Source organism: Neodiprion virginianus, chromosome 3 (assembly GCF_021901495.1).
Source record: "Neodiprion virginianus isolate iyNeoVirg1 chromosome 3, iyNeoVirg1.1, whole genome shotgun sequence".
Classification (NCBI taxonomy): Eukaryota; Metazoa; Arthropoda; class Insecta; order Hymenoptera; family Diprionidae; genus Neodiprion; species Neodiprion virginianus.
Genome location: NC_060879.1, coordinates 32,535,026 through 32,562,988, shown reverse-complemented (window position 1 = coordinate 32,562,988; position 27,963 = coordinate 32,535,026). Strand labels below are relative to the sequence as shown.

The 27,963-nt window shown below is 42.7% G+C and overlaps 1 protein-coding gene across 2 annotated transcripts; it reads right to left on the bottom strand.

Annotated features, from left to right (window-relative positions):
• Nucleotides 1-82: 82 nt before the first annotated feature.
• On the bottom strand, nucleotides 83-27,881 carry LOC124300438 (uncharacterized). Of its 2 annotated transcripts, none has more exons than XM_046754549.1 (12): nucleotides 27,667-27,881; nucleotides 9,810-9,885; nucleotides 8,981-9,250; nucleotides 5,789-6,055; nucleotides 4,988-5,326; nucleotides 4,027-4,146; nucleotides 3,736-3,911; nucleotides 3,169-3,457; nucleotides 2,604-2,685; nucleotides 2,369-2,513; nucleotides 1,542-1,731; nucleotides 83-1,385 (listed from the first exon to the last, which is right to left on the bottom strand). In XM_046754549.1, the coding sequence occupies exons 2-12, from the start codon at nucleotides 9,883-9,885 to the stop codon at nucleotides 1,234-1,236; spliced, it is 2,106 nt and encodes a 701-aa protein (XP_046610505.1). In that variant the 5' UTR covers nucleotides 27,667-27,881; the 3' UTR covers nucleotides 83-1,233. The 2 variants fall into 2 exon arrangements, with proteins under 2 accessions (XP_046610505.1, XP_046610506.1); XM_046754550.1 differs by having other exon boundaries at nucleotides 3,169-3,442.
• Nucleotides 27,882-27,963: the final 82 nt, after the last annotated feature.

The window sequence follows — 27,963 nt, the reverse complement described above, 5'->3', positions numbered from 1 at the left end:
TGTCGAATCGAATGAACTTGAATGAGAACTTGTTCCCTTATCATCATATAAAGGTTGCATCTAAAAATGTTATAGTCTTACATTAATGGAATTTTATCTCGTTTAATTAATAAAACATGTGTATAAATACCGTACAAATACGTGTAAACTTTATGTTTAAGTAAATTTCTATTGATTGAACAATTATAATATATACACTTTTTTTTATAATTCGAAGAATTGATTCTTACAGTCAGATAATGTATAAAAATATCTTTCATCAAACAGTGAGCACCGTAACCAATAAATCACAATTTTTACCCAATGTACTATGTTTTTGGTGAGAATTGATTTGTTTTATATTCGTATCAATGATGTCGTTCATTCAAACGGATTTCAAGCTTAATTCAAATCAGTTTTAACAATTCTTACCAAAAAGTTAGTATGCCGTATATGCGTAAGGTTTACCTGCCTGTACTGGGAGTCCGAATTCAGCACAATTAGTTTAGGCAGTTTTCAGTACTACATTGACATGAAAAAAGAAACTTGACATTATGATGAATACCCTACATGTATTTCCGCGTTTGAAACGGTATAAGATACGAAGATATAATTCATGTTCGAGCCACTTACAGTAGTACACTCGGTATGTACGTTGTTCTATTATGCTTCTGAGAAAACTTACAAACTCTATTGTTCCTTATGCTAATTACTGTTGTTCTTTCATAGACTTAAAATTATAAGTACAATTAATTAGGAGCGAGCCATTAAATATTACTAGTCTTGATATGAGTTTACAAATCATTCAATCGATCATTTTCAGAAAAAAATCGTACGAGTCTCAGGTATGAGTATGAGAAACTTAATTGTTGCCTCGTGTTGATTTTTTTTTCCTGTTCTCTGTTTGAGAATCGAATATTTGTTGATGCTTACTACAATATGAGATTATCCGTTATTGGATGGAAACATATTGGATTCCACTAAATGTTTGCAACCCAATCAAAAGTAGCTAAAAGATGATACTTAGTGCAAAATGTCTAATATGTCTTAAATAAGTACGATATTATTATATAATTAGTATTATTATTGATATGAAAGTGTATTGTGGATTAAATCTTTATAGAACCATCAATCCTAATGTTTCCGTAAATGAATTACCTTTTGAGTATCTTGCCGACCCTTTTTCAAAGATATGTCACGAGCTATCGTATTCCATAATCTGCTCGTTGTGAGCCACATGCGTCAACGTTGATTTCATGCCACCATTTTGCGAGGCGTCAACCACTTCTTCATATAGTAAGAGAATATTGTTGCTATGTAGATCAAAACCAACAGAGCACAGGTTACGCCGAGTGTAAGTACCGATGTTTTCGTTGGACAAGGCTCTATGATGGTCACTGTTTTTTCTGCAATAATATTTTACGCATCTTTAGAAATATTGTACAATTTGGCGCACTCTTTAATTGTATAATTCACCGTATCTATATACGTATATGTGTATCGACAATGAATGTTTTCCAACGCTTAAATGCATCGCATTGATGAACATCACGGGTTGTTACCTGCTTCGTTGAAATCTATGCTGGCATCGTTACGCAAGAACTCAGATTGCTTTTCATCGCCAAAGTCCAACACGAGAATTTCCTGAGACAAAGTCATATCTTCGCCCTTCGCTTCGGTGGAATTAGCAACGCTTCTCCTGCGCCTTTTGCCCCATGATTCCACCGATTCACGGCCCCATTCGCAGACAGCCTACAAGACAGAAACAAAAATCCATGACATAATCGATAGTATATTGTTTCCCGTAATTGTTTGCGGTTATTTCAATTTCAACATAGATATAGTCAAGTCACTCGTGCAATTTTATGAGTATTTCAAAATTGACATCTGCCAAGGCTGTACGGGTACCAGAATCCTTCGGGTCGGGTCGAGTAGGAAATAACCTTCAGAGTTGGGTCTGGATTCGGGAATTCCCGAAAATCTTGGGATTTCCGAAAACATCCGTTTTGCCGAATATATCAGTTTTGTCGAAATTTTCGGGATTCCCGTAAATCCAAGTAACAATTTTGTAACCGTTTAGAATCCTTGAGAAGATCTGAAGCTTCTGCTTTTCTGTAATCGGACTACAGATAATGATACGATGAAAATTGATTTATTTTTTACTGAAAATATTAATGTTATTTAGATATAATATTCATTAATAATATTTAGTATTTAATATATGTCCAATATTATAAATATTGGTTTCCCGATTATTTTTGATTTTACGAAAACTCCGAGTTTCCCAAATATTCCGGGATCCCCAAAAAAGCCCGACCCGATATAAACGCGTCCCGAACTTTTTTTCCCGAGATTTTCGGGAATCCGCACAGTCCTAAAATCAGCTTACCGGCTCGCAAGGTCCCAGGCAATATTTAACGTTACACTGGAATATCACGCCGTAAGATTCGGTAAATCTAAACGCTTCGTAGATGGACTGCAGCGCATTCCCGTCTGTAGTAAAGCTGGGGAAGATCAAAGGGTCCACTGGACATCTGTAAGAAGTCGTTAGCGTTTAGTACCTGCAGTTTCAATTAAGAATGATTATTTTTTGTACATTTTATCTGAATGGTTTTCGAGCTTACCCTTCGTCATCGATGATTTGGAAGGTACTTTTAGAATCTTTGGCCATGGCAACGCAGCTACGTGCAAAGATCCCGTATGGAGCTGAAAACATCGTTCGTTGTATCCTTAAAATGTCTGTTACGTATAAAATTGATTGAAATAGAGAATTTTTGTTCGTTAAATTTTATATTCGTGCATATATTTTCTTAAAATTATTGACATTATATGTATCGAGCGACGCGGCGATAAATAAATAATCTTAATATACGCAGTGTTAGCAGTGTTAAGTAACTTTATTTAGCTTTAGAATCGTACGAGGGATCCGAGCTGTTGTACTATACAAACTACATACAGTGAGATCTTTACGACGGGTTGTATCTCATCATTTTTTCACAAGTACAAAGTAGGTTGACAGAATTTTTCACACCGCTATCAACACTTGATAAGTTTGCTTTTCCTACTCCGAATAGATAGCGAATCGTACTTGTATGCTGCTGTACTTGTTTGCCAATAATTGGCGAAAAAATTTGTCTAATTTTGCGAATAACCGGGGATATAGTATTGTTTACAGTATGGTTTACTTACTATCGTCTGGAATTTCAATTCTGAACGTAAGCTTGTCCCCAATGCGCACCGTTTCAACTTCCCTCGATCTGCTGTCCAAAATACGAATCCTTGGTGGAGGAGCTTCCGGGGCGCTAGTTATGCTGATCATTTCCGGGTCTCTGATCGGCATCATCCCAAATGTTATGTTCTTCGATGACATGTCGTAGGTGCATTTCACTTTGTAGATCTTGTCTGCCTTTGTCATTACCACCGAGTGATGTTGCAGCACAACTGTGTTCGAGTACATTCCCGTCTGAAAACCGTCACGCTATATATTCAATAGACCAAAGTAGCTAGTCGGGATGGTTTTGTATACGTGATTACGATCGAGTAAGAAAGTCTATCGTAAACAAAGTTTGATAATTTTCTTTTTTCCCATCACCTTATCCGAAATCTACAAAAATACGACGTGCGAATAGGTTTTCGTTCACTCCGCGGCGGGCTGCCAAATTCCGCAATGCGGTCATTAATTGGCTAGAGTTGTGAAAACGAAATTTCCTTAATGCGATTGTGATTTGACGATTAATAATAGTGATTGATGCTTACCACACTCTGAGTATTGCAATCCTGCCCGCTCATCGTTAAATCAAGTCTAAACAAATCGCTGTTCAATACATCGATATTGCACGTTTCCGAACGACCCAATGCGTAAATACGCCCGTTGAAAGGTTTGTTTGTACGAACTTGAACAGCGATTCGCGTGTCCTTGCAGTCCACGGAAACTACGAGCATTTAAAAAAGAGAATTCAAATTAATGGAACAAGGGTATTTATCGCAAAATGTTGTAGAATGTGCGTTATCACCAAAACTGTTAATTCATTGTTCAAACTCGCTTACCGTCGTAACAAGTTCCAGTTTTGTCGCAATTAACGTCGGCCCGGGTTAAATTGTTAATGGTCGGATCCTCGGTGCTGTCGAAAACTACGGGAAGAGGATCTACGTGAGGTCCAAGGCTCTCTGTAAACATAAATAAAAATATATTAATATCAACTTACGAATATCAGATGTGATAATAGAGGACATTAATGTAATGAAAAAAGAGCCACAAAACATGTTATTGTCTTTTAAATCTTCCCTTGTAGTTTTCAATAACTACTGAATTCTGTATATCGTAGTTATCTGGCGATAGTTGAGGTACGGAATATCCAAAGATTCATATTTAATTGGAAGAGTCCATTTTTTTTTGTACTTATTAGTATAACATTAAGTCAACGTAAAGAAAAAAAACGAGTATTTTAGAGCTTGGCCGAAATGTTCTGAGAATTGATATTCGTATAATGTACCAAGAATGAATATTTGACTACTCTCTTTACAGCGGTATATTGCTCAATCAAGTCCGTGACTAGAATTCTAATAAAAAATTACACCAGACTCAACGGTGTGCGGTATAACTGATTTTGAAGACTGTGGATCTTGGTGAATAAAAAAAAAACCTATACTGTATTTCAAATTGAATAAAATGAAAGAAAAGGAAGCTGTGTACAATTCCGTCCTTCCGGTCCTTAAAATTGAATTCTACACCTGTAATGTTTTCCTCCGTCAATTATCAAACGTGACGAACACCAGCTGCAGTTTGATAATTAATTGATAATCATAAAACGTAAAGTTGGTACAATGTGTTGGTAATAAGTGACGAATAATTGCGTTTTATATCATGTATCGTTCCATCCGGTGAGGGAATTGTTATTCGACGAGCGTATTTCACCGTATATGCGGAATATATCCGTCGATACAGTCCATTAAGCTGATGCGTAAGTACAGCCGGAGTAGGTATACCGTCTTCGAAGGATAAACTTACTCTCGCAGAAGTTCTCGAAGTAGGATCCAACCCGTTCCCCGTTGTCGATAAGAGGCCTCTCGGCATTCAAGTATGTCGAGGGTCCATCAGGCAGTGTGAAATGGTCGAGGTGGAACAATTGACAATTGTATGATGCACCCTGAGGGGGGCCACGATAGAGGAATGACCTGCACAGGAATTCGTTTTCTATTTCACAAGCCAATCTGCAAGCTGATTCACTCTGAACCTGGAGCTCTTTGTCTGTGTAGTAGTGGAGTCCGGCATACTGAGCAACTTTGTCATCGGCGACACCGATGCGTGGCGTCTGGAATATCCTCTGAGTCTTGCATGCCTCCTTACCTACGTGTCGGAAATTTTATTTTTATTTAAAAGATCGGAGCAGATTTCTCCTTCGGGTTGTTCATTAATTTTTTCCGTTCTCTTACTCAGTGTGTGCAAGACTTCACCAACGATGTTAGAAAGCGCTCGTTGACTGAATTCATTTTTATTGAGAGAAAATTAGGCATTGCAATGCGATGGCAATTAATCAATCAACCGTTTGCAAATATGAAAACAAAGTATATCAAATCAATTTTCCAGCTCTCTGATGTTGTCCGTCTAATGTCATTGAGATTTTTGGTCGCAAAGTTGTCGAGTGGCGTGAGCAAAAAAAAGTAAAAAGAAAAGGTGAAGGCAAAAGGTTTTTCCGAGCTTAAATTAGGTCAATATTTTTTTCAAACTGTCGAATGGATCGTTATCGTTATCATAACACGGCCGCGTGATATTTGAACCGGTGACTAATTGTATGAGCAGAAGTCTAACCTTTCAAGCACAAGTTTTCGAAATAATCAATGCCTTGAGCATCGACGAACTGGACATATTGCCCGGTTGTTCGCCTGTCCGAATCGCTTAGGTGACACTGGAGAGAGAAGTAATTGTATTCGACGGAGCGGCAAGCGAAACGGTGTTCGTTGAGGCAGGCGGCTAGGCATGCATCCTTCGTCGAAGTGTAGATCAGGGCGTTGTCCAGGCCTCGAATCATTTTGTTTGGGATGCGCTCGAAGGACCAAGGCCGAAGACAGACGTTCTCTGTGGAACGAAGAAAAACAATCTGCTTTAAACATGCGTGGAAGTCCGGTTGATATACTTGATTCCTCTGAATAACGATAGGGATGAATCGTTTTTATGTTATACCGTATCAAGTTATGATCTGGTTGATTGAATTTATTCGAAAAAGCGAAGAAAGAAAGATTTACGAACATGACGCCGTTTCAAACTACCAAATTGTATAATTTTCAATTAGTCTTACGACTTGTCATTTTGTAAAATATTCAACGTGCCCGATCAGTAAAATCTCTAATTAAAGAAACATTCGTATACAACCGACGTGATTCTTGCTTTCCAGGCGTCTGTTAATTGTATTTCAGAGACACATTATTTTTCAAATTACATTTTAATTCGGCGCCTCGATGCTTAGTTTTGTAGCAGCATGCGATGATTATATCTCGTTTCGGACCCCTGTCGTTAATCAATGTGTATATCTATAATTAACCAGCTTAACGAGCCGAGCCTTTCAGGGTTCTCGGAAAACGATCGGCTTACACTTAAATTTCGGTTTACAGTGAGACTACCGCGGGTTATATTTGCAAGCACTCTCATAAACTTGATACTAAAAACAGAACAGTCAATTTTTGACGAGATTCAAATTAACGAGCCGATTGAATGCAGAGCTTACATTTTACTGCCAGTATAACAGATACGAAAAAGTTTTAGGTATTCGAGTGAACCGTCGAAATAACACTCGTACAATTTACTAGGGTGAAAAATAATCATCCTACTTTTGCATTTTCACTTGTAGGCATATAATAGTCGAACTCAAATACATATGTAAGAAATTTTTCGGGTTACCGAATAAATAATACCGATTTACGCTAATGCCAGCAAATGGAATAACAGCTGACGTATTTCTCCCCAAAGTTTAAGATTTTAAGTCACTCCATATCCTTACGATTACGATCACCAGAGCCAAAAGTTTCCCGGGACGTACCTACGTGTTTCGCCTGGCAAGATACGTCAGTTTTCCACATGCGCCTGAGGCAGACAACCGAACATACACGGCTGTACGTGTTGTAGGCGCGTCGCGTTCGCGAATCGTAAAATCAAACCACGTTCTACCTGCCGCGCTACACAATTCGTGTCGCTATGTAGCTACATGGTGTAAAAGTTTCGGGGGTATTTTTTCCCGAGGATTCCTTGACGTATAAATTCTTCACCGTACACGTGAATGCTAATGCTGATTCTAAACTGTACGGTATATGTAAGAGCACGTGTACCTCAACCACCCGCGGTTTATCCGCAGTGATTTTGCAGACCGTCGGTTATACATATAGACCTAGCCATAGACGTTGCATTGCGAGGTTTAAAAATTGTCGGCTTGGGTCTTGGGGTGCGTTCCGAACCACCATTGGACTTGTACAAAACCAGCGTTACCGGGTTTCTTCAACTTTTACAACCGTTCGCAGGTACTCGTTTGCCTTGGGACATTCTTAATGCATTTACATAGGGATCCTAAGCCCTGCGGGGGCGAAAGGGAGCGGGGAAACTGTGCACCAGCAATCCCTTAGAAAAATCTATTATCGTACGCCGCTGCGCAAACAAAAGGAACTCTTGAGTGTCCTTTTGGGAATTTATCTTTAAAATTATACCTGCTACGGTGATCCCGTATATACATACCTGGATATTTCCGTGATGTGCCCCACTGGGACTCCTAATTGTAGGCAAATCAAGGTACAAGTCCACTTTGAACTGCTCCCCGTTGGTCTTTTATTATTAGAACGTGGCTGACGTTGCCCCGGCGAAACTCGGAACTGCTCACGATCGGAATGGACTTGTACCCCAATTTTCCGACACTCAGGGGTCCTTATGGGGGCGCATCAAGGAAATAACCCGATATACCAAACAGCTTTTTCTACGTCGACTTATATTTTACGCGCAGGTGTCTGTACACGATGGCCTAGGTATCTAGGTATGTGGAGATTGACTATGCGCCTCATGGGCTGGTACTTGAGGCGTGTATGTTTCTGTCAAAGTAGCCCGTCCCTCAACCGAATACCACGTTGCCAATTTGATCTGATAATTATTCAAGTTACATTCAGGGCCTTTTAAATTTATACAATTATAAAGTTCACTCCGGCATTTCAATCCTGCAATATCAAATTGGATTTCCCCAAATCGCATTTGGTAACCATGATTACGTTTCTACTCATCCATCGAACAATTCGATTAAAACAACAAGCCGGTATGCTACAAACACATATCATGCCGGTATCTGAAGTTTCCAGGAATTTTCCAGGTCCCGAATGACCATTGAATATTTTTTTAACCATGAATAAAAGGGAACAGGTAAACACAGGGCTTTAGAACACGGTCGAAAGAAAATTGAAAATATCAATTTTTGCAGAGAGATCTCAAGTTTCATAACTTATTGTTTACCTTGTATCGAGGGATTCTTATTTTTGAATAAGGAAAATAAAAAATCATAAATAATGCACCGAAAAAATGAGTAACGCACTTTCTTGCATCATCATAATGCTATAAGTATTATAACACTTTGCCGTCCGGCGACACCACAGTGGTGACGTGCGCAAACTGTTGGCCAACGGCCGGCGACAACACAGTGGTGTTGTGAGCACAGTATCGCTCGGGGTCGGTGACAACACTGTAGTGTCTTTAGCTTTCTGCTGGTGTTTGTTTCGGTAACAATAAGTTACAATATAATAAGTAACAATAAGTTACAAGTGATCAAAGAGATTAGTAAAATTTAACAATTTATAATCTCCCGATAATGTCAAGAACGGCCGGCGCCAAGCGAATAAATATTTACGAATCGTGCGGACGGCAAAGTGATAATATGATGTGCCCCGAGTGCCTTGGAGCGCTGACCTCTCCCAACAAATCAACATACCAAGGACCGCTTCAGTAATGCGTTGTACAGCTAAAGGCTGATCTTCGTACCTGATCTGAGTTGCAGTTTGACCATGTAGTACATATTCGCTGCCCTTTGCGGTTGAACACTGGGGTTCGAGGCGGCTGTTTCATTCTGAAGCTGACATACTGTGTCCTGCGTGGGCGCCAAGGGATTAGGCACGAAGGAAAATGCGAACGCCTGGCATTCGACTTCCTCCCGACACCATCCTTGGCATTCGTACAGCGACAGATTCCTCACCGTGTAGTACGTTACACCTCTGTAGTCGTAATCCGTTAATTTTTCAAACGCAGTCCTCGCTGATGAAGAAAATAAACAATTATTATTAGTTGACTTGAAATAAGTTCATGCAGAGAACGGAGTGTATCCGCTGATCTTTAGCACATATTGTACAACGATTTTGTTTTTTATTATTGTTAAATATTGTTACTTCGAAGGTACTTTTCGCAGAAACTGGACGCCTGTAGAATCTGACAGGTATAGTATACAATAAGTATGACTATCGGGACAGCTGGCAATTTACTATCGTAATTTGCGGACAATTCCTCTTGCGCATTTCCTCTGATATGGAGAAGCGCTTAAGGAATGCCTTGAATGGTTGTAATCTCAAGATGATGTGGAATCACCCCTTAAGTGTACGCAGGTCAAATTGCATGCGCGTATCGCGTGTAGCGTACAACGTGTCGCGAATACCGTCCACCACGGATATGTAGTTGCCTGTACCACATGTGTGCATACCTATATACGTCAATCACGTGTGCCAAATCCGGTGTGGCAAAGCTGCGTTAAGTAAAGACCAGCGGGAGCTGAGTGTATTGTAGTTGGGAATTTTTTGAATGGCTTGAAATTTTTAATTACCTAAAGCTGCGTGCGACGTGCTGACGAACGCTAGGATCAACGCCAACGCGCTGAGGCTGACTGGAACTGAACCCATCTGAAACAAACGAGAGAAAATTTGTTTAACAATAAGAATAATGGAGACACTGGAGGGACTTGATGACCTGTGATGGAAAACAAATATCATAAACCTAGTTTGTTGCTATTGTAAGTACAAGTTCGATTTCGAATTTTCTCGTTTCAAATTTCTCTAGAATCGTGCAGGGTACATTATTCCTTTATTAATAAATAAAGTAACATTATCAAAATATTGTGATTCCACTGATTCGTTGTAACAAGTTATTGACAGCCATCAGACTGAGGTTTTCTTTCCTTCTTAGAACTTGCACACTGTATAATTGCGATTGAACAATTGAGAGGGTATTACTTTTGTGGCCGAAACTTTATGAAGAGGAAATTCGGGCGCATGATGCGCCAACGAAATCGTCTGAAACTTTAGGCAGCCTATAAAACTCGCCCTCCCTGTCCTTAAATTTATCTATGTATTCAACAAACACACGGTAGATTTTTAATTGTATATTTCCCGCTAGTGAAAGCAGTTAATCCCAGCAGTCCCGACTGCAAAGCTGTCAAACGTGAACTCAAATTGTTGAACTCCTTCCGCTATACTTTTATCACAGACAAAGTAAATCGGTAATAGGCAAAATTGAGGCTTACGACCACGCCTAAATAAAACTTAGTAATTGAAACCGGTAAAATCTTTTCCGGTTCGGTTTAACGAGGATTTTCATACTGCAAACTTGTCTCATAAACTGAGCAGATTTTTCACCAAGCTTATGCTAATTATGCATGAACAGAAATCGCCGCTAATCGCGACCGCAAATTACATCTGCTGCGAAGTAAATACCTGGTACACTTGTGCGAAGTGTAGCGGATTGGATAGAAACAGTCCGTGCACATGCATGCATGTACCGTATACTTTCCTCCTTTTTATACCCTTACGGTATACGCAATGCAGCAGCCGCCTCTCGTTGCAGAGATGATGAGCTTTTATAGGCGCTGCCGGTGCGCCGGCGTGCGTTCGAGGCGATTCCCACTGCTTCCTGGCCTCTGCTTTATTGCGCGAATTATCGTTTTGTTACCGATCCGATATCCTCGGCTCTACCCGTTCAACAGGAAGTGCATCGCGCACCAGGCAGCGTTGGCTCCGAGCTTGGAAAGCAGGAAAAATAATGGACATTCCGAGCGGCGTTCGAGTCGGGCTCAGAGCCAAGGATATCAAGGATTGAGCTGTGGCGTGTGGGACTTTTCTCGGTCCAAGTAGGAGAGGCTTCAAATTTCTTCAAGAGTTTTGACCCATGTAACGGTTCTCTTGAAATATACTGTGCGCCGAGAATCACGCGCCACGTGTAATTGAATTGAAACGGGTATTCGTCCAAGAACGAGAAAAATTTTATGACAGGGAGACGCCTTTCAGTCTCGTCCGCAAAAACTGACTCAGAATTTCACCTCTTGGATATAATTCTTTATTCGTTTCCCGTTCTACACTTTCTTACAAGCCCATCTTGTCAGCCGTTGATAGACAACCGGACAGACGGATGGAAAAAAGAGAATACAAGGTGAAGTATTCGCGAAACCCGAGAGAATTCTTCTAAGCTTTTTTTTCGTCTACGAAACCAGTTCCCGTCTCTATCGCGAGCGTTTATCAAGAAGAGTCAGCATCAGAAATGCGGCGACAGCTCCCGACACGTCCATAAAGAGGATAACGCAAGCCTGATCACAATCGCAATTTTGCTTGTATTAATTTAAATCAAGATACGCATCTGTCACGAAACTGCAGAGTATAAGAGCCTACGGGTTACAATCCGCTGGGTGAAAATGTACTTACGTCTAATTCGCGCGTAAATAAATTCAAAACAACTGCGACGCACGAGTATAAGGCAGATCGCGAGCTCGTAAAAACCATGCTACTTGTGAAGAGTTCGTTCAGATCGTTATAATACAGAAGAGAAGCATTTCCTCATTACAGTTGAAGGTGCATGCCATGATTGCTGGTCGTTGAATACACATTTTTTTAATGATCAGTACGCAAGTTTTTCTCGCAAGCTTAGCCCGTGCCTGAATCGTGCTTCACCTTGTCGAGTGTAGCGGCGAGAGAAAAAGAATAAGTAAGGAAAAAGTTGTGCAACTAGAAGTAAAAAAAAACTTGAAACTTCGGAGAAAAATTCTGCAGCAGCTCTCGCGGAACGTCGGAAAGTGTTATACTTTGCAGACATCGATACGTGTGTACTTCGGGATAAATTCCAATATTCCAAGAACCGCGATAGAGCCACGAAGCCGCAGCGTATCGGCCTCCGAGTCTCGAATCACGCGTCGAGGAATGAAATACAAGGCACGAACGGTAACTCCGGCAAGAGGGGCCTTCATCTTTGCGGACACGAATGTGACCTCTGGAGTTCGCATTCGTGCCTTCATATACCGGCTGTTACACGAAGGTTAAGAATCTTTCGTACATATCTGCACAGCCTGTGGCCTGCAACGTACAGCTATTGCAGATAGAAGAGGACCACCCGTACCACACCTCTAATGCATGGCCGAGCCACAACGACTCCGTGGGCTGCTTTCACATATTTAGCCAGCGAAGAGTCGTCGGCCTTTTTCAGTAGAGGCTTTGCTCATCGGACCAGTTGAAAATAAAGCCACTGCCACGAAGTCTCGTTGGATGAGTAGAAACCCAAGGAAGAACAATTTTATCGTCCAGCCCGTCGAACGAGACAATAAGCAATACTGGTAGCGAGGAAAGTCTCCGTAATCAGAGCCGCAAGCATTCGATACAATATATCTGCTGCTAAATGCGTATTCTCGTGAAACGACCGTACCAGTAAGTGTTTTGTGTCGTGGTCACGGACGACTGTTAGTCAAGAGGTCGACGAACGCGCACGTCACTCGGTGATGATGTCTGTTCGAAGGATGCTTTGCGAAACGACCGGAACGTGAAGAGACGCGCTGATACAGGAAAGTTTCAAAATTTAATAGTAAATAACTCGAGTACAGGGGGAATGGGATATTTCAGAATGGAGGGAAATGCGATATTTCCTGAACCACATAGGATGCGACCAGCTTTCAGCGCACTTTAAACTGGCTCGGATATAGAACTCTAAGCCGATCTCAAAGACTTTGTACTCGAAGATAACCCAGGTTCGAGTACTGGTCGGGGGACACGCTCACGGTGCCATCGCGAGTGGGAGCCAACGAAGAAGGCTGACCTTTTGACCCTGAAGGAAAGATGCGCGATCAGCTCTCTTGGGTCGTGCCCGATCGAAGGGACCTCCTTCACCTCCGTAGTCCAGTCATGAGATTAACGGAATACAGGAGATTTGCTGTTGGTCGGCATTATATTGTACGTGTCGAAGACATTTTTTGGAGAACTCGTCGAGAAATATTCTCCCCTTCGGTCTGCTGAGCTATACTTTATTTTGTGGTAATCTCGTATGTCGAATTGAAATTTCCTCGGAGCAATTGCACGGTTTCCTGAGAAACAGGTAAAATTATCGTACCTACGTTTTTTTTTCCCCCTTACATCCTGTGAGGCAGGTAATTGTTATCGTATCTACGTAATTATATATACGGAGACTCGTAAGAATAACATTAACCATCGTTAATGAACCACTACTTCTTGGACAGTACAGAGAAAAGGATAACCCGTAATCATAACAACAATCAGGAGGTATGGCAAATGTTCGCTTGCAATGGGTCTAATTGATTGAGGCACAATCGAGCAGTTCATCGTGATCATGGGTATCAGGACAATTAAGATAGCATTGGAGCACACGCTCTCAGAAGTGACGGTAAATTTACGCCATGCATGCTCAACTCGACAATTTACTTCATTCTATTTACACGTGCATGCAGAGCTTTTATCGTAAAGTTTTTGCTTGTACAAACCGAGCTAAAAATGGCACAACAAGTGATCTCAAATCGTGCTCGGGTGAATATCATCGTAATTGCTCATGAGCGAAATTAATTTTGCAATTACTCGGTTCGGTTACGCATAAACTTTGATAGGGGCTTTCTTGGCGGCAAGATCTTTGCAAAGAGGAAGAGGGAGAGTTCCACGGGGTTGTAAGTATATATTGTACATAAGTACAACAAGCACACCCATCGCCTACGGTAAAGACAGGAGGTGCTTCCATGTCGAGTAGTTGGCCTATCTGATCATCGTTGCGAGATAGAGTCTTCAGGCTGGTATAAGACCGTGAGCCAAAGGCCCGATTGCACGGCTACCGAATGCAAATTCATCCTCATTCTTACGTCGCTAGCGGGCAGATTAATACCGGAACTCAGAGCGGGCATCTGTCCAGTACTTACAAATGAAAGGACGGTGACTTGAATGACCGGGCGATGTAGTTGTACGGCTCCGCATTATCAATCCTCGAGAGAAATGTCCTTGGGAAAGTGATTAGTGTTTTCCTACATGTAGAAACGACAGTCTCTAACTCGATCGTTTTCGCAACAGCTCGATGGAGTCCGGAGTCGAGGTACAGGTATACGGTCTTTTTGAACAACATCCAGGATCGCCTTGAGTACGGTACGGCAATGCGACGGCGATGGATCAAGATTGCCAGAGCGATGATAACGCATGCAAATGTTACCGTCCGGCTGACTGTCGGGTCAGAACCAAGGAGAAACCGTTCCACCGGGAATGGTCATATCCATTTTTTCGTGCCTCAAATGCCTCGCGAATTACCTCTATTTGTCTCGTCATGCCCATATAACTTCACCGATCCTTAGACTGTTACCTCAAAAGTTACGAAATAGGGTATACAAGTATTCCGGGGCTGTTCATCAGGCGATTGTGATGCGCTGCAGGCTCACGGAAGTCTTTGGCATGCAAACTTCGCGTCTGCAGGCCTCGAGGGTTGAATTTATTTTGAGTTCGGCAACGGTTTTGGTATTGACCACATCCAAGGGACTGGTCGAAACTTCGTTCTCACATGCAGATCCATAAATACCGCCTACCCCCATGGTTGTGTCATTTGGGCTAGTATATTTTTCGTACTACAGGAATCAGCCCATAATCATGCCTATTCTTGATGCCACGACGGCTGAGTTATCGGTTAATCCTGATGGTAATTAGCGGCGATATCGTCTGAACGAATGGGATGTTAGCCGCGGGAGAAAAGGGGGTGGTGCAGTCACCTTCAACTCCAACTCCACCTCCGTACAATGACCTCCGGTTCGCGAGCCCTTGACTATGCCGCCGATGACTAGGTGCGCGGTTCACCGACGGTTGGCACTTAACATCCAGTCGTTGGAGGTTGTGGTCCGCGCAGGCATCTCGGTGAAGCTGTCGTAAAAGATCGATAAAACAGTGTCAAAATGTCTCCTTACACCGGTCTCATTGTTGGTACCAAGTCGCTGGTATCCGCTTGACTGCTTCATTTCTTCAATCCAGGAGGCAAAATTCCCGACAGCTTTGGTTAATTTTTTTTTTCATCAAAACATGTTCATGCTTCTGGAGAACAAACGATCTTGTACTCCATTTATTTACAATAATTACTCGAATTTTCACTGTAGGAGCTAACAATAAGATGAAACATCCTGCGAGAAGACTCGCTTATTCTGATTCACTTTGCAGCGTTCGCTCGTATTCTCTGAGAATTATTCTCCCTTGGTGAAGGTTTGACGCATGATCTCCGGGCAGCGTCCGTGCTTGAAGAAGCTGCGTTCTGGACTGTGCAGTCGCTTCTTTGTACATACATAATGCCACGAGAAGATACTCGGTGCGCTTCGTCCGTGTTACAAATTTTTTTCGCCAACTCTGCAGCGACAGTCTCGTGTCTTCTTGTCTCGGCTCTCCGTCGCGATTCAAATGCCCGGAAGGAATAAAAAGCAAATCCCAGGGAAAATTGTGGAAGGCCATCAAGCGATGTCCACGTCGGTTCGATGCAAGAAGAAAGAGCCCCGGAGGCTTACAGGGGGATTCTACGGCTACACCGTACTTGTGCAACGGATGTAAAACTTATGGAATCATTTTATTGCTATCCTATCTTCATTAAACTCGGTAGTAAAAGAAGTCCTGATGGAAAGCGGAGCAATAAATAATTATTATCCTTGAACAGCTCTGTATTTTTACTATATACGTTTCGATCCCGCACGTCTTAAGAATACTGGAATGTTATAGGACGAATGCGCGAACATCGGTGAGCCGCGGACCTCCCGTCCTGCGTAATTACCAGAGGCGTCTGTGCTATTCTTGCGTGAAATAGTCCGGAACCCCATTGCATGAGATGATTTAACGTCGTTTCTTCTCCGGCGGCGTCTTATGGCCGCATGCTCTGTAAGTACAGAGTCTAGACTGAGTCCGCTCGGTCCGTTCATTACCTCGAATATTTTCTCATTACCTGCCGACTCAGGCGCAGGAAGCAGGGTGCAGGCGAGATAGATCCGCGATCATACGCCGCGTAAATATATTATATTCATTACATCAAGGTGAGCTGACGTTCTCTATCATAAAGCTGTTCCATGCAGCGTTGCAAATGATTGCGATCTTTTTTGCTCTCGGGACGAAGGGGGAATGAGAAATTGAAATTTCATGCGATAACGTCAACGGCTCTGCATCCGTATTGTATGTGTGTTTTTCTGCGGCCTGGGTAATACCGCGATAGCTCCAGGCTTCGTATGAATTTCCATCTTTCTCTCCAAATTCTGTACCTCTCGAGCAGCACCTCTAAAACATCGCGTCGGTATTGAGTTGACGGAAAAAAAAAAAGAAAAACAAATGATTGGCGAAGACTCTTAACCCGCAATACTACTCCAGAAAATATCCCAAGCAGTTCTTGACCTTCTGTTGCAAAGAAGAAGAGCACCTAAGGTATCTCTCTGATGGAAAGTACCCTTGACTTTGACCTCGCGGTGGGGCGATCGGCCAAAAAAGTTCAAGGAGAAGAAGGGAACAACGCCGTAAAGCTTTCGCGTGACAAGCGGAGAGAAAAGGAGGACAGGCTTGATTAGGGGGTGAGAAGGCGTTTCATCCTGGTTCTTCGAAATCCTTCGCGGATGAGGCTGGTAACCAACCAAGGCTGATATTGAAGCGACGTTAGTAGCAGGTAGATAGAAAGGCTGCATCCACCAGGTGGTCGTCGAGGTTGATATTTCTCGGTAATCCCTCGGCTTCGAGCTCTATTCACCTTCGTCGTTCCTCGGCTCGCGCGTTCACCCCGAGTGAGAGAAGCAAGATCCGAGGGAAGGAAGGCGGGAGGAGCGAAGAAAAGGAAGGAGTCTCCAGCTTCTCTCAAACACCTACCAATTTTACGCCTATTTCGTGAACGAGGGACGTGAAGGATTAGAACCGGGATTTGTCACAGTGTAGATACGTACCGTACGTCTGTACCTTATACGCATTCCAGACGGACTTCGATTCATGGTTGGCTTTTTTTTCAATCTCCTCGCGCATGGGTTCGCCGTGAGTGGGAATTAACCGAGGTGATTTTGGCGTCCGGAATAACAACATCCACGGTAGCAAACTCGGGCCAAACCGATACGAACAAAAACGTCTCGTCAGTGAGAATGAGTGTTTCTTTTACCCAAAATTCGGAGTATTGAGGTACCGCTGCAAAAAACGAATGAGACGAAAAGCTCGGATCCTAGCTGATTGGACGTCGTCTCGGAGCAAGGACTTATCATTGTCAGCAGTAACGAATAGAACACAGAAAAAAGTGAATTTCACTTGGCCGGTTCTGCCGATCCACTTTGACTAATGACTGCCAATGAGGATAGGACCACCTCATCCGGTAGATGATGACTTAGAATTTCGTCACTTTTACAGCTGCGACTATAATATATCACGATGGACAATCAAGTAATTACGGCAGTAACCACGCTTTTGAACATAACGTAAAACGAAGGTGAGACGAGATTGGTAGCAGCTACCGAAGCGAAGAATACCTTGCGATAGATGTATATTATTCTCGACATATTCTTATTACACATTTTCTAAGAGATTGGCTATTGAAATCGGTATCAAAAGCCGGCTGAAGTAGCCACACGAGTTACGGACACAAAAAACAGATTGCCATTAGCGCCAAGCCGCATTTCTAACGGATTCGAGCGGAGAACCGCGCCTCATAATTATCACATAAAAACGTTTCAATTAAGTTGCCACAATAAACTCGGTGCGTGTCTCAGTCACCGCGACGTCTTGTAATAAACATTATCAATCAAGTTACTTGGATACAAACGGTTCTTTGTTTGGTAGGAATCTTTGCTCCTTGTATCACAATTGTGGTTTGGCCCTATCACCTTACTGTTCAATTACACCTTGGTGGCGGAAACTTCTGTTATCTGAACCTCTGCTGCAACATCTGGCGCAGTGTCAGAAGAAGAAGTGAGAAAAATAAAGGGAGAGCGAGAGAATGACAGAGAGATGCGGGGTCATGTCCAGCCACTACAGAGTTCCGTGAGAGGGTCACCGTAAGCTTTGTTCGACTATAACCACAATTCTTTATATTCTCAGTCGTTTATCGCTGTTTTGTACCCTTTGAAATAGCCGCAGCTCGACTGGTTTCCACGATTTCCGACTATGTCTGTCGGTGCTTTTTCTCCGGGGCTCTGTCATTAGTCCAAGATCGATTATGGGGTGAAAAAAAACAAAAAAAAAAAGATCATGCAGCGAACGACGGTCAAGAAAGGTAGATTTTTGTTTTTCATACCCCGCGCGTAATTTGGTGGTGAAATTTTTTTCCTTTGGTATGAAATTTTCCCATCCCAAGTGAATCATTTGTCGTGATTCTTTTCTTTGCCCGCAGAACGACATCGAGCAGAGAAACCTTTTTCATCCTCTACTTTACCTCAAACTTGAGTACCCACTTTTTTGACTGCTGACCGAACATCAAGCATCCGGGAGTTGACCGTTTCGAGAGGAGAATGAATCTTGAAACAAACGCCTAGCTTCCTTCTCGACCTGCGGGCTGAAACGGAGCTCTAAATGGACTGTTCGACTGTGCCAACGGTTCGTGGGTTTTGGGGTTTCTTGAACTTTCCGAGACGGCTCTGAACCGCGATGCAATCGTAGCTACTGGTGCCCATAACCGAAGGTTTTGTGATTTATGCCCGATCGCTGACAATGAAACAAATCGCACGAATGCGCTCACGTACATGGGCAAAATCACGTGTCCGACGAAGATGGTACTTTATGCACAACGTTGGCTCCCTGCTACTCCTCGTGAATTCCTTATGGCACTACGGAGCAGGTCGAACGGTGAAATTGATTATTATCACGTAGTTCGCGTTATTGGCGATGGTCTTACTGCGCGGTGTTTGTTCGGCATTTAGAATCAGTGGAAACGCGTTCTTATCGAATGTCGAGGGACTCGCTGATTTATGCTGTGAGTTTCGGTTCGTTGAGAGAACTATAATGACCGTGAATTTGATATTCCGATTAAACGGATAGATTAACTTGCGACTTTTCGACGAATTCTTCATCAGAAATTCTCGCTCCATACGAAAACCGATTCCAAACTAGCCCGATCGATTGATCACTGTCCATTAAACATTGTGGAATTCGATTTATCTGTTGTAATTTAAATTCGAACCACGGACTCGAGAGGTTCACACGAGCCAAGCCCACAGCGAGAGTGATGAAGACTGTACGGTTAAGATAAAGCAACTATACAATACGCAATCGAGAACGGTATCGAAATTGAGATTCCACCATCGAAGTTTATCCGCCGTTCGTAGAGAAACACTAATTGATATTCCAGTTCTTTTAAATCTTATTTCCTCGCCATTCTATAACGGGGTTCGGCTGATTGTGAATTCTTTTCGTTCATCTCTATTTCTCACCGCCGAACAATTCCCAGAGCCGCGAGTATTCAGGGCTTGTAGGTTTTAATTGCTATTCCGCACGTCTGACTTCGCCAGTCATTTGTATTCTCGAAGACTCCAGGCGAACGTCAGCGATGCGGTCGCTTGTCGAGCCGAGCAACAGGTTGTCTTATCTCTTCGGACGGTGGCGAACCTTCTTAAGGCCTCTTGCGCCTTCATTTTTCTCTTTTCGCAGGCCTTCGCCTCTTGTTCCGTGCAGCCTTACGGCCGGACATTGCGCTTCGCTAGCTCTATTGTACTAGAGGACGTGAAAGAATAAAAAGAGTCAAATAAAAATACGTAAATAGGTAAAAAAAAAAAAGTAAGGAACAACCGCAGCCGTCTTTGGCTGGCAGTAAATCCCGTCAAGATCGGGCTTACCGCAACGATCGAATTCAGTCGCACGATTTTTCCACAAATTATAGAAGCTCACAGCTCCCCCCTGCAAATTCCGTTGGAATTCTTCTTCCTCTGTGGTTACACAGGATGTCCTTTTTTTCCTTATTATCTTCTTTTAAATTCAGATTAAATTAGGCCTATAACTTGTGAAACCGTTACGCTTACAGGTATTAGGTTGCATAAATACTTCTATCATGTGCGAAATTGCCGAGGCTGTTAGAATATCAGTAAATACCGTCTTTCTATGGATTCCATTATTTTGCGACAGAAATATTCAAATTCCGTTACCGTCGTTCGGCCGTACGCGAATGATTTTAGTAATTTAAAAGTTATCCACAGATACGCGAGTGTCTACATGTACCAGCCACGTACACGAATTGAGCGATGTATATAATGGTTGAAGAAAAAGAAGTAAAAAAAAAAAGAGGAAAAAAAGAAAAAACACCTCACGACCCATTTTATTCATACGCGAAAGTGTCATTGACCATTAAATATTCGTCATCCTTTGGTGTGTACATATTATAATTTGTAAAGATCAACGTCCCCGTGTTGCATAAGTGGACGTTGAAACATCGTTCAATTATTTGAGAACAAGTCAAGTTGAGTCATGTTTTAGGCGGTCATCGTATTACTCGTGTTATACCGTTACTCCCGACCTTTCGATCCGTTCTGTATATCCAGTGACACAAATACCTCTCTCTGCGGGCAAAAAGATTCTGTAAAACAAACGATTCGTATTGGTTCCATATTCAATAGCCTCGTATTAATTACCAACTCGCTGTAACTGGAGATTCTTGAACTGACTGTCAATTCACTGTGTCTTCTGTCGTTTTTGAAATAACTTTGTACACGTATATTGTAAAATTATAGTCGCCAATTTACCGTTCATTCGTCACCTCCATTTTTAACGAATTTTAATCGCTTCGCGTGGCTTAAAAACGGTGAGAATACTCAGGGAGTAATGAGCCGTTTCTACAATAGAGATCCTTGATCGTCGGTCTTGACGTACGTAACATATTTCATTAACGAGGACGCGATTGGCGCGCTGAAAACACAATGGAAATGAAATGTTGGACTAAACAAGCATGAGTGGGTTAAAAAGTCAGCTGTATTACACAATTAGAGCAATTCGTCGTCGACTCGGATTACAGACGCAAGCCGTGTTACAAAGTCGAATCTGTAACCGAAGAAAACACGAAGAATTCACCAGCTAACAGAAATCCGAGAGTGTGACTTTTCCTCCTGTTACATCCATCGTGCATTTCTTTCGCGGACCATTCAAGTTATTGGAAAAGATTTTTCTGGCATACTCTGCCCGATTCCACACGATGTCATAATTTTTCACATTCTATTCCATAGCTGGGTTTCAGTGCTTGCATTTTGAGAGAGCAAAACTCTAGATCGACTTTCTTTCACAAAAGTTAATTAAAATTATCGCTATTCGCGTGATACCGATTAAGAAGAGCTTGTATCGATGCAAGTTGATCACTGAGAAGACAAAATTCAGCCTGTCATTCATTCACGCCATGGGTGTAGTAAACGCTAGTTACACTTCGAATTAAGTGACGCTGTCGTTGGCGTACTTAACGTGGGTCAATTGGCTCGATCGCCTAACTGGTAAAATGTATACCATCGCAGCTAGTTAACGGTTTTCGATGGCCTAATTGATTCAACGCGTTAGAATTCGACGCTCTGTTGCTTCATCGCTTCCGGTCTACTGAACCGTTCCCTCAGGCAGTGTCCAATTTTAGTCTTGCCATGAATTAGGAACAATCCGAGTAATTTTCCTTCTAACAAACGAGAATTCGCTCGAGAGTCGAGATTTACTAATTGCATGAGAATAGCAACACTGCGACCATAACAATTCATTAACTACACTCCGAGTTTTATGCCCGTTTTCATTCTTTCTGTCTAATTAGATAACCAGTTGAAATTAAAGTGTGTAGAACGCAATACACGCAGTAGCCTTTCAGAACCACGCGGCGCAGGCTGACAGACCCGTTCTGCCTTAATTATATACAGCCGTGAGTCATTTACGTTTATCTCTGATAATGGATCGTCGACACGTATGTGTGACTCGGCAGAATGGGCCGTGTAGTTACAGGTGCTCGTGAATGAAGTGAATGAATCCTATCAAGTGTGAATGACATTGATCGCGGTCTCGATATTTTTCATCTTTCATTATCCGAGCATTGACCTTTTCGCAGTCGATTTTCGTACCAGTGTTGGATCGCGCTGTTGAAAATAATTTCTGTAAATATCACAGTAGGCAATTTTTGGCTGGTGAAATTAGCACATCTTTTTTTCCAACGGTTCAATACCGCCGCGATCAGTCGAGGGAGCGAGGCTACAGCTTTGACCTGGATTCAAAATAGTGCGAGTAATGTTCCTAGTTGAAGATAACTGGCGTAGGTACCTACTCGCGAAACTCCCCACTGCACCGTTACAAAATTGGGAAAAAGATTAAATCGCTCGGGATTCACATAAAAAATTCCCAGCCTCGATGCGCGGTTTTAATCACCGGACTTTACCGTACACACATATTTTTCTAGTTATCAGAAACTTTTTCTTCTTCCTATTTATTCTGCGGGTAGTTAGGTATGTTCCCAGCAACAGTATATAAAAAAAAAAAAAATGAAGGAAACAAATTTATGGATCCGCCCTGCAGACTCTTTCACGGTATCGTAACAACCTCCTCTCCATTGTCAGGGTGGCTGACTTCGCTATCTGCGAGATAGGCTGGCGCACGGTATCGAATATTTATCGAGTTGTAAAACATCGCCAATGCAGTGATAAGCATAGTCCAATGCTGTGTACAGAAATTTCTCGACGTGTTTGAAACAAATTTTCATTATCCGTCAAAAGGTGGCTTGTGGAAATAGTTTTGCAATACACATGAATATTGTAATTTTCGATAATCTTTTGGCTCTTCGTGTTCTTTGAAGTGGGACGAGTACTGACTGGTATGGATTTCGTGCCAGATAGACGAAGACAAAATTCTTTTAAACCAGGCCAGATGGGAACGGAGTTGGGAATGGAACGATCGGCGTAAATCCATTCGGCACCCCATCATTCCTCGGTCAGTGATGGCGAGCTTGGACTCGGGTATATATCCTACCTGCAAGAGAGTAGGTATACAAGATAGCCGAGTATAACGGTGTTGCTGGAAGTGTTCGCGCCAAGTTCTCGCGACCGCGGTTACCGTTGCGTGGTCCACAAACTCCGGGATCCCACTACTGGCCCACCTTTGGTTCTTATCTCTTTCTCCGCTTCCTCTCCCGGCTCGCACGGCCGCATGAACACCTTCATGCAAATCAGCCGGCACGCGGTAACTGGTCATAATACCTTCGTTCCTCGGAATATGAGAACCCCTCTGGATTCGTAACACCACGTTACGCGTCTAAGTATATGTAATTCGAATCTGGCGCAACCGGATGTCCCGTGTACGTCCATGGCGAAAGGCTTTCCTGTTACATCAGTCGGCGATCTGCTCTGCAGGTGATTGTCAAGGTCCGCGGCCTTCGCGAAAACTGTTTTGCACGCGGTGCCGGAGGACGCCGGGCTGTGGATCGTTCACTTCTGTAAAGCATCGCAGCAACGGGGTCATCGCGAATGACGGTTCACCGGCGCTGCTGCCTAATTATAATTCTCTTTCCCTTTTTCCTTCCAGATCCGAGAGACGTTCACGGATCGATTGTATCTTCCTCACATATTTACCGTAATAAAAAAACGCTTCACCTACTGTCGGAATTAGCTACCGAGGTCACGTGTATTAACAGCGCAGCTATTTAGAATAACTACGAGGTACTTAATGGTTGCGGATGAGAACTGCCAATCATCTCTCCCGTAAGATAGCTTGCCGAATGACTTATGCCTCACTTAGCACCGCGTGGAAGTGCCCGAAGAACATGCCCGCGTCTTTGCCGGCGCTTAACCTCCAGAGCTGAAACATATTCGGCGGAGGAGGAGACGAGCTTCTCCACGTGGATGTGGCCGTGCCAGTTGAAATCGCAATCGCGTACCTATTTATAGCGGGCTACTGCCTCCAGGTAATATGGCAGTAAAAAGTATCCATCATGCACTGCAGACCGTCGTACGTGGGCTCGGATTTCTATTAGACCTCCAACAGGCAATTAATAAAACCACCCAACACTTTTTTTTCGACCTCAGGTTTATACGTATGCACATATATTAAGTAGCGTAAAAAGGAACCAAGAATTTCTTATCTGGGACAACGATCCTACTGTGCAGAATCCGTTATAATTTTTCTTACCGCGGGTTTATATGAAGAGTGTGCGATTTAGTTGGATAACGAGGACGTTGGACGGTAAACGTTTAGCGGATGAATTTTAGTGTATAATTATACGTAACTTCCGCTAAGCTCATGGTGCATGATTTAATGCCTCCGCTAACCTGGCGCCGCGTGTCCATCTCCGGAGCCAGAGGCTTGCATATCGGCTTTGATCGGAAGGACGCCGTCTGCATCTGGCATCCTCTTGGAGCAACGGTAATAGATGTTAAAAAATACTGCATATACGGACAAACACAGTCATCTCGGGTGAACGCGACGCTGAAATATTTGCCCGAGGTGAATTTGCTTCGTTGGCTAAAGACGCTTAGATTATAGACGCGCCGTTTGTGCCGTTGGGAACAAATGGGCCGAAGATTTATAACAGTAGTATTTTTCTCCTACATCTTGCATTGGTGCAAATCTCGCATCGCTTCGTCACAAATCATACACCAAGTTCGATAATTAAACATCGCGACGTCTGATTGACGGGCGTATCAGCGAATAACGGTTTCAAACTATGCAGGATATAATGCCCGGATTGATTTCACGTTGATAAACCGGCCAGCCGAGTCGCCAATTTCTTTCCTATGGATAGAAAATTACGTCATAACTGAAATTGAGAGAGGCGGATTTCAAGTTTTGGTTACTGCGAATATTTCAAATGACGGGTACACGTATTACAGGTATTAGATACGACGAACGTTGTTTTGCTATCCGAAGTTCGCTTCTGGCCGCTGGTTTATTCTTCAGCGAGATAACTGGCTTTTAGGAAGAAGGATCCACCTTTCTCTTCGCGAAACATCGATTTGATTCGTATAGTAGAGAATGTAAAACAAGTTTTCAAAGACCTGCGGAGGTTCTCCTCTTTCACAGTGTGGAATTTTTTCTCAATCAAAAAAGTCAAGTTTCTCATTTTTCATTGGCAAGCATCGAGCGTGTATTCCGAATAAAACAAAAAATCGTTGAGAGTCTCTGAACTAAAGGCAAGCTATCGCTGAACCAAATATCCGTCTACGAGTATCTATGTCATTACGACAACCCCTATTTGTCTAGTTCGCGATGATGGTACACATAACAGCAGAACTGTAATTTTAATGTCGCCCACATTCGACCGCATACATAGCGATTCGAGTGCAGCAGGTGTGACCGACGCGACCCAAAAGGGATTAGAAAAAATGGCTAAAAAGGAACCAACTCGATAAAAATATAACGTGCAATGTTTCACTTGGGTATGCAATATACACACGATGAGAGGAGAAAGAAGCAAGAGTCTGTTATTTATCGCTCTTCGTTAGCGCTCAGCTTCTTCCTCCCTCTTCGCAAACTCGAACCAAAAAGGGCCCGCGGGTTCGTGGTGCCCTCGGCTAGCGTTAATAGCGAAGAGAATCATGGGTGTAACCCCGACTCGTAGAGAAGTCGATTTTACCGACGGAGCGGCCCGCTCCGCTTTACGGACCCTGGAGAGGAGAGTTGCGCCGACGAGGGGTCAACGCCCAGGCGTCGAGGCGCCGAAGATCCCGTGGAACGACTGCTGCTAGTGGGGCAGGTCGGAATACGCCGGGAATCCAGCGCTCGATGAAACAAATTTTAGACTGCGAGCCGAGCTGGATTAAATTACGCGATGTTTTTTTCCCTATCAAATTTCGTGCTGCACTAGTTCCGAGGTAAGGTGGGGCCCGAAACGCAGAAGCGGTGACGTCGGCAGCGCTTTAAGTTCCTCAGCTTGACTCGAAGACAATTATGTGCGAGTTATAAACAAGGCTCGGAAACCTGGAGGAAATTCGGAGAAGGGTCTTGAACTTTGGTAATTTTTCACTCGGATCACGAAATCCCCAAATTACGCCTATCCGACACGGATGCTTTTTATTGAAATGTTTATTAACAATGGACGAGTGAGGCACGCGACAGTTTCGATTATTCACGCGGTAGCTCGCGGTCATGGCTTACAAATTCGGTAGACAAAATCATAAACGCTCACGCGTATATCTATGCTGTAGTAAGGAAAACACGTAGCGTGTCTCGTCACGCGTTCAAGTCTCCTCCACGTCTCGAAAATATAGGTACAACCGTTCCTCTCTAGCCGGTCATTAGAATGTGAGCGATAATCAATCCTGACGGTATCCGAGAATGCATTTTTTCCTAGACTTTGAGAACGTAATTTCTATCTGTGGGAATTATTCAAATGCTCCAAGTATGTACCTCGAACTCGTATCGTACCTATAAACATTTTCTATGGTACGATAAAAAAAAAAAACAGTAGTTATTCAAAAAGGGTAGGTCATATATGCTGTTAGATATAATTCGTTTATGACAGCAGGCCGTAAAATGCAAATGAAACTATTCAGGTTCCAATTAAATTTAGTTGATTTCGATCAAATTATTTCACTTTGATTCGGCGCTGAGCCAAGAGCTAGAGACGTCATATTTGATGTTGATAAGGTTACGCAGTGCGAGGTGTTTGAGAGCGCGATAAGATAGACAAAATAAAAAAAAAAAAACACGGGCCCTCTAATTTCCGCCGTTAGATTTTACTTTTCACATTTTACTTTTTACTTTTTCTTTCTAGCTCTTTTTAGGTTTCTCGTTTTTACGATGGTCGGTGTATTATAGCTATGTATACGCAGTCGCCTGTTAGGTAACTCGACGGCCCTGACTTTGAACCGTGCCATCTCAACCGTGGGAATACGAGAACACTGTGTATATGTAAACTATACTATATTTTCACAGAGTCAACTTCAATTCTGATACAAATGCATACAATGTGATAAAAAAACGGCTTGGGAAAGATCTCGGCATCGAATTTATAACCGTATAATAATTTCTCCCGCAATTAGACCCGTTTGTTCCCTCTTTTATATTCTTTTATTTACTTTTATCCAAGACAAAGGCCTCAAAGTATCGCTTTTCCGATTCTAATTACAGATAAAGGAAAAGTTTTATGTCTTTACTTTACAACGTGAACGGCAAAGTTTCCGTATCGATAAGATTCAGTACTAATTTGGCCAACGTTAACAGTATACGCGTTATCGTGTTCCGTATACAATATACCGCGATGCTCTGAGTTCATCGCTGGTTTTGCAACGAATTATAAATTTTAGGATTTAAAAACAAGTTTGGTCTCGGTGTAATCGAGTAATTTCAATCGATACTACAAGCCGAGTCATCGACCCGTAAAATCGACGATACACTCGTGGAGCGAACAATGATAGATATCACAGGTCGAATAGCTGGCGTTAAAACGACGGAAAACATCGATAAATGTGAACTGTTTAATTGAACTAAAAAGAATAGGAATGAAATTCACGGATGATCGGATGCACGTACCTCTTTACAATCACTGTGGTACCAACTTGAGGACACCTTTTGAGTCAACTTGATTCACTGATTCCACTTTTCTCCCTGGTCAGGATAACTAAACTTAAATTTACAAGATGAAAAAAAAAAACGTTCAACAAATCCGGTACGAAACGTAGTTCAGTTCCTACCTGCGCGCGCACTTTTTGAGTAAATCTAACGAAATATCTTGAGCTCTGGGCTGCCGCGACAGCTCTGTCTTGGAGGCCACGGTCTGCCCTGACTTTATAAACCAAGGTAGCCTCTCCAGCTACCACGTCGCTTAAA

What these genes read in the sequence shown, in the direction of transcription:
- LOC124300438 (XM_046754549.1), bottom strand. Translation starts at nt 9,885, where the DNA reads ATGGGTTCAGTTCCAGTCAGCCTCAGCGCGTTGGCGTTGATCCTAGCG. An exon ending in AATTGAAATTCCAGACGATA is followed by an intron (nt 2,686 to 3,168) that starts GTAAGTAAACCA and finishes CGATGTTTTCAG; the next exon opens with CTCCATACGGGATCTTTGCA. An exon ending in GCCTGGGACCTTGCGAGCCG is followed by an intron (nt 1,732 to 2,368) that starts GTAAGCTGATTT and finishes TCTGTCTTGTAG; the next exon opens with GCTGTCTGCGAATGGGGCCG.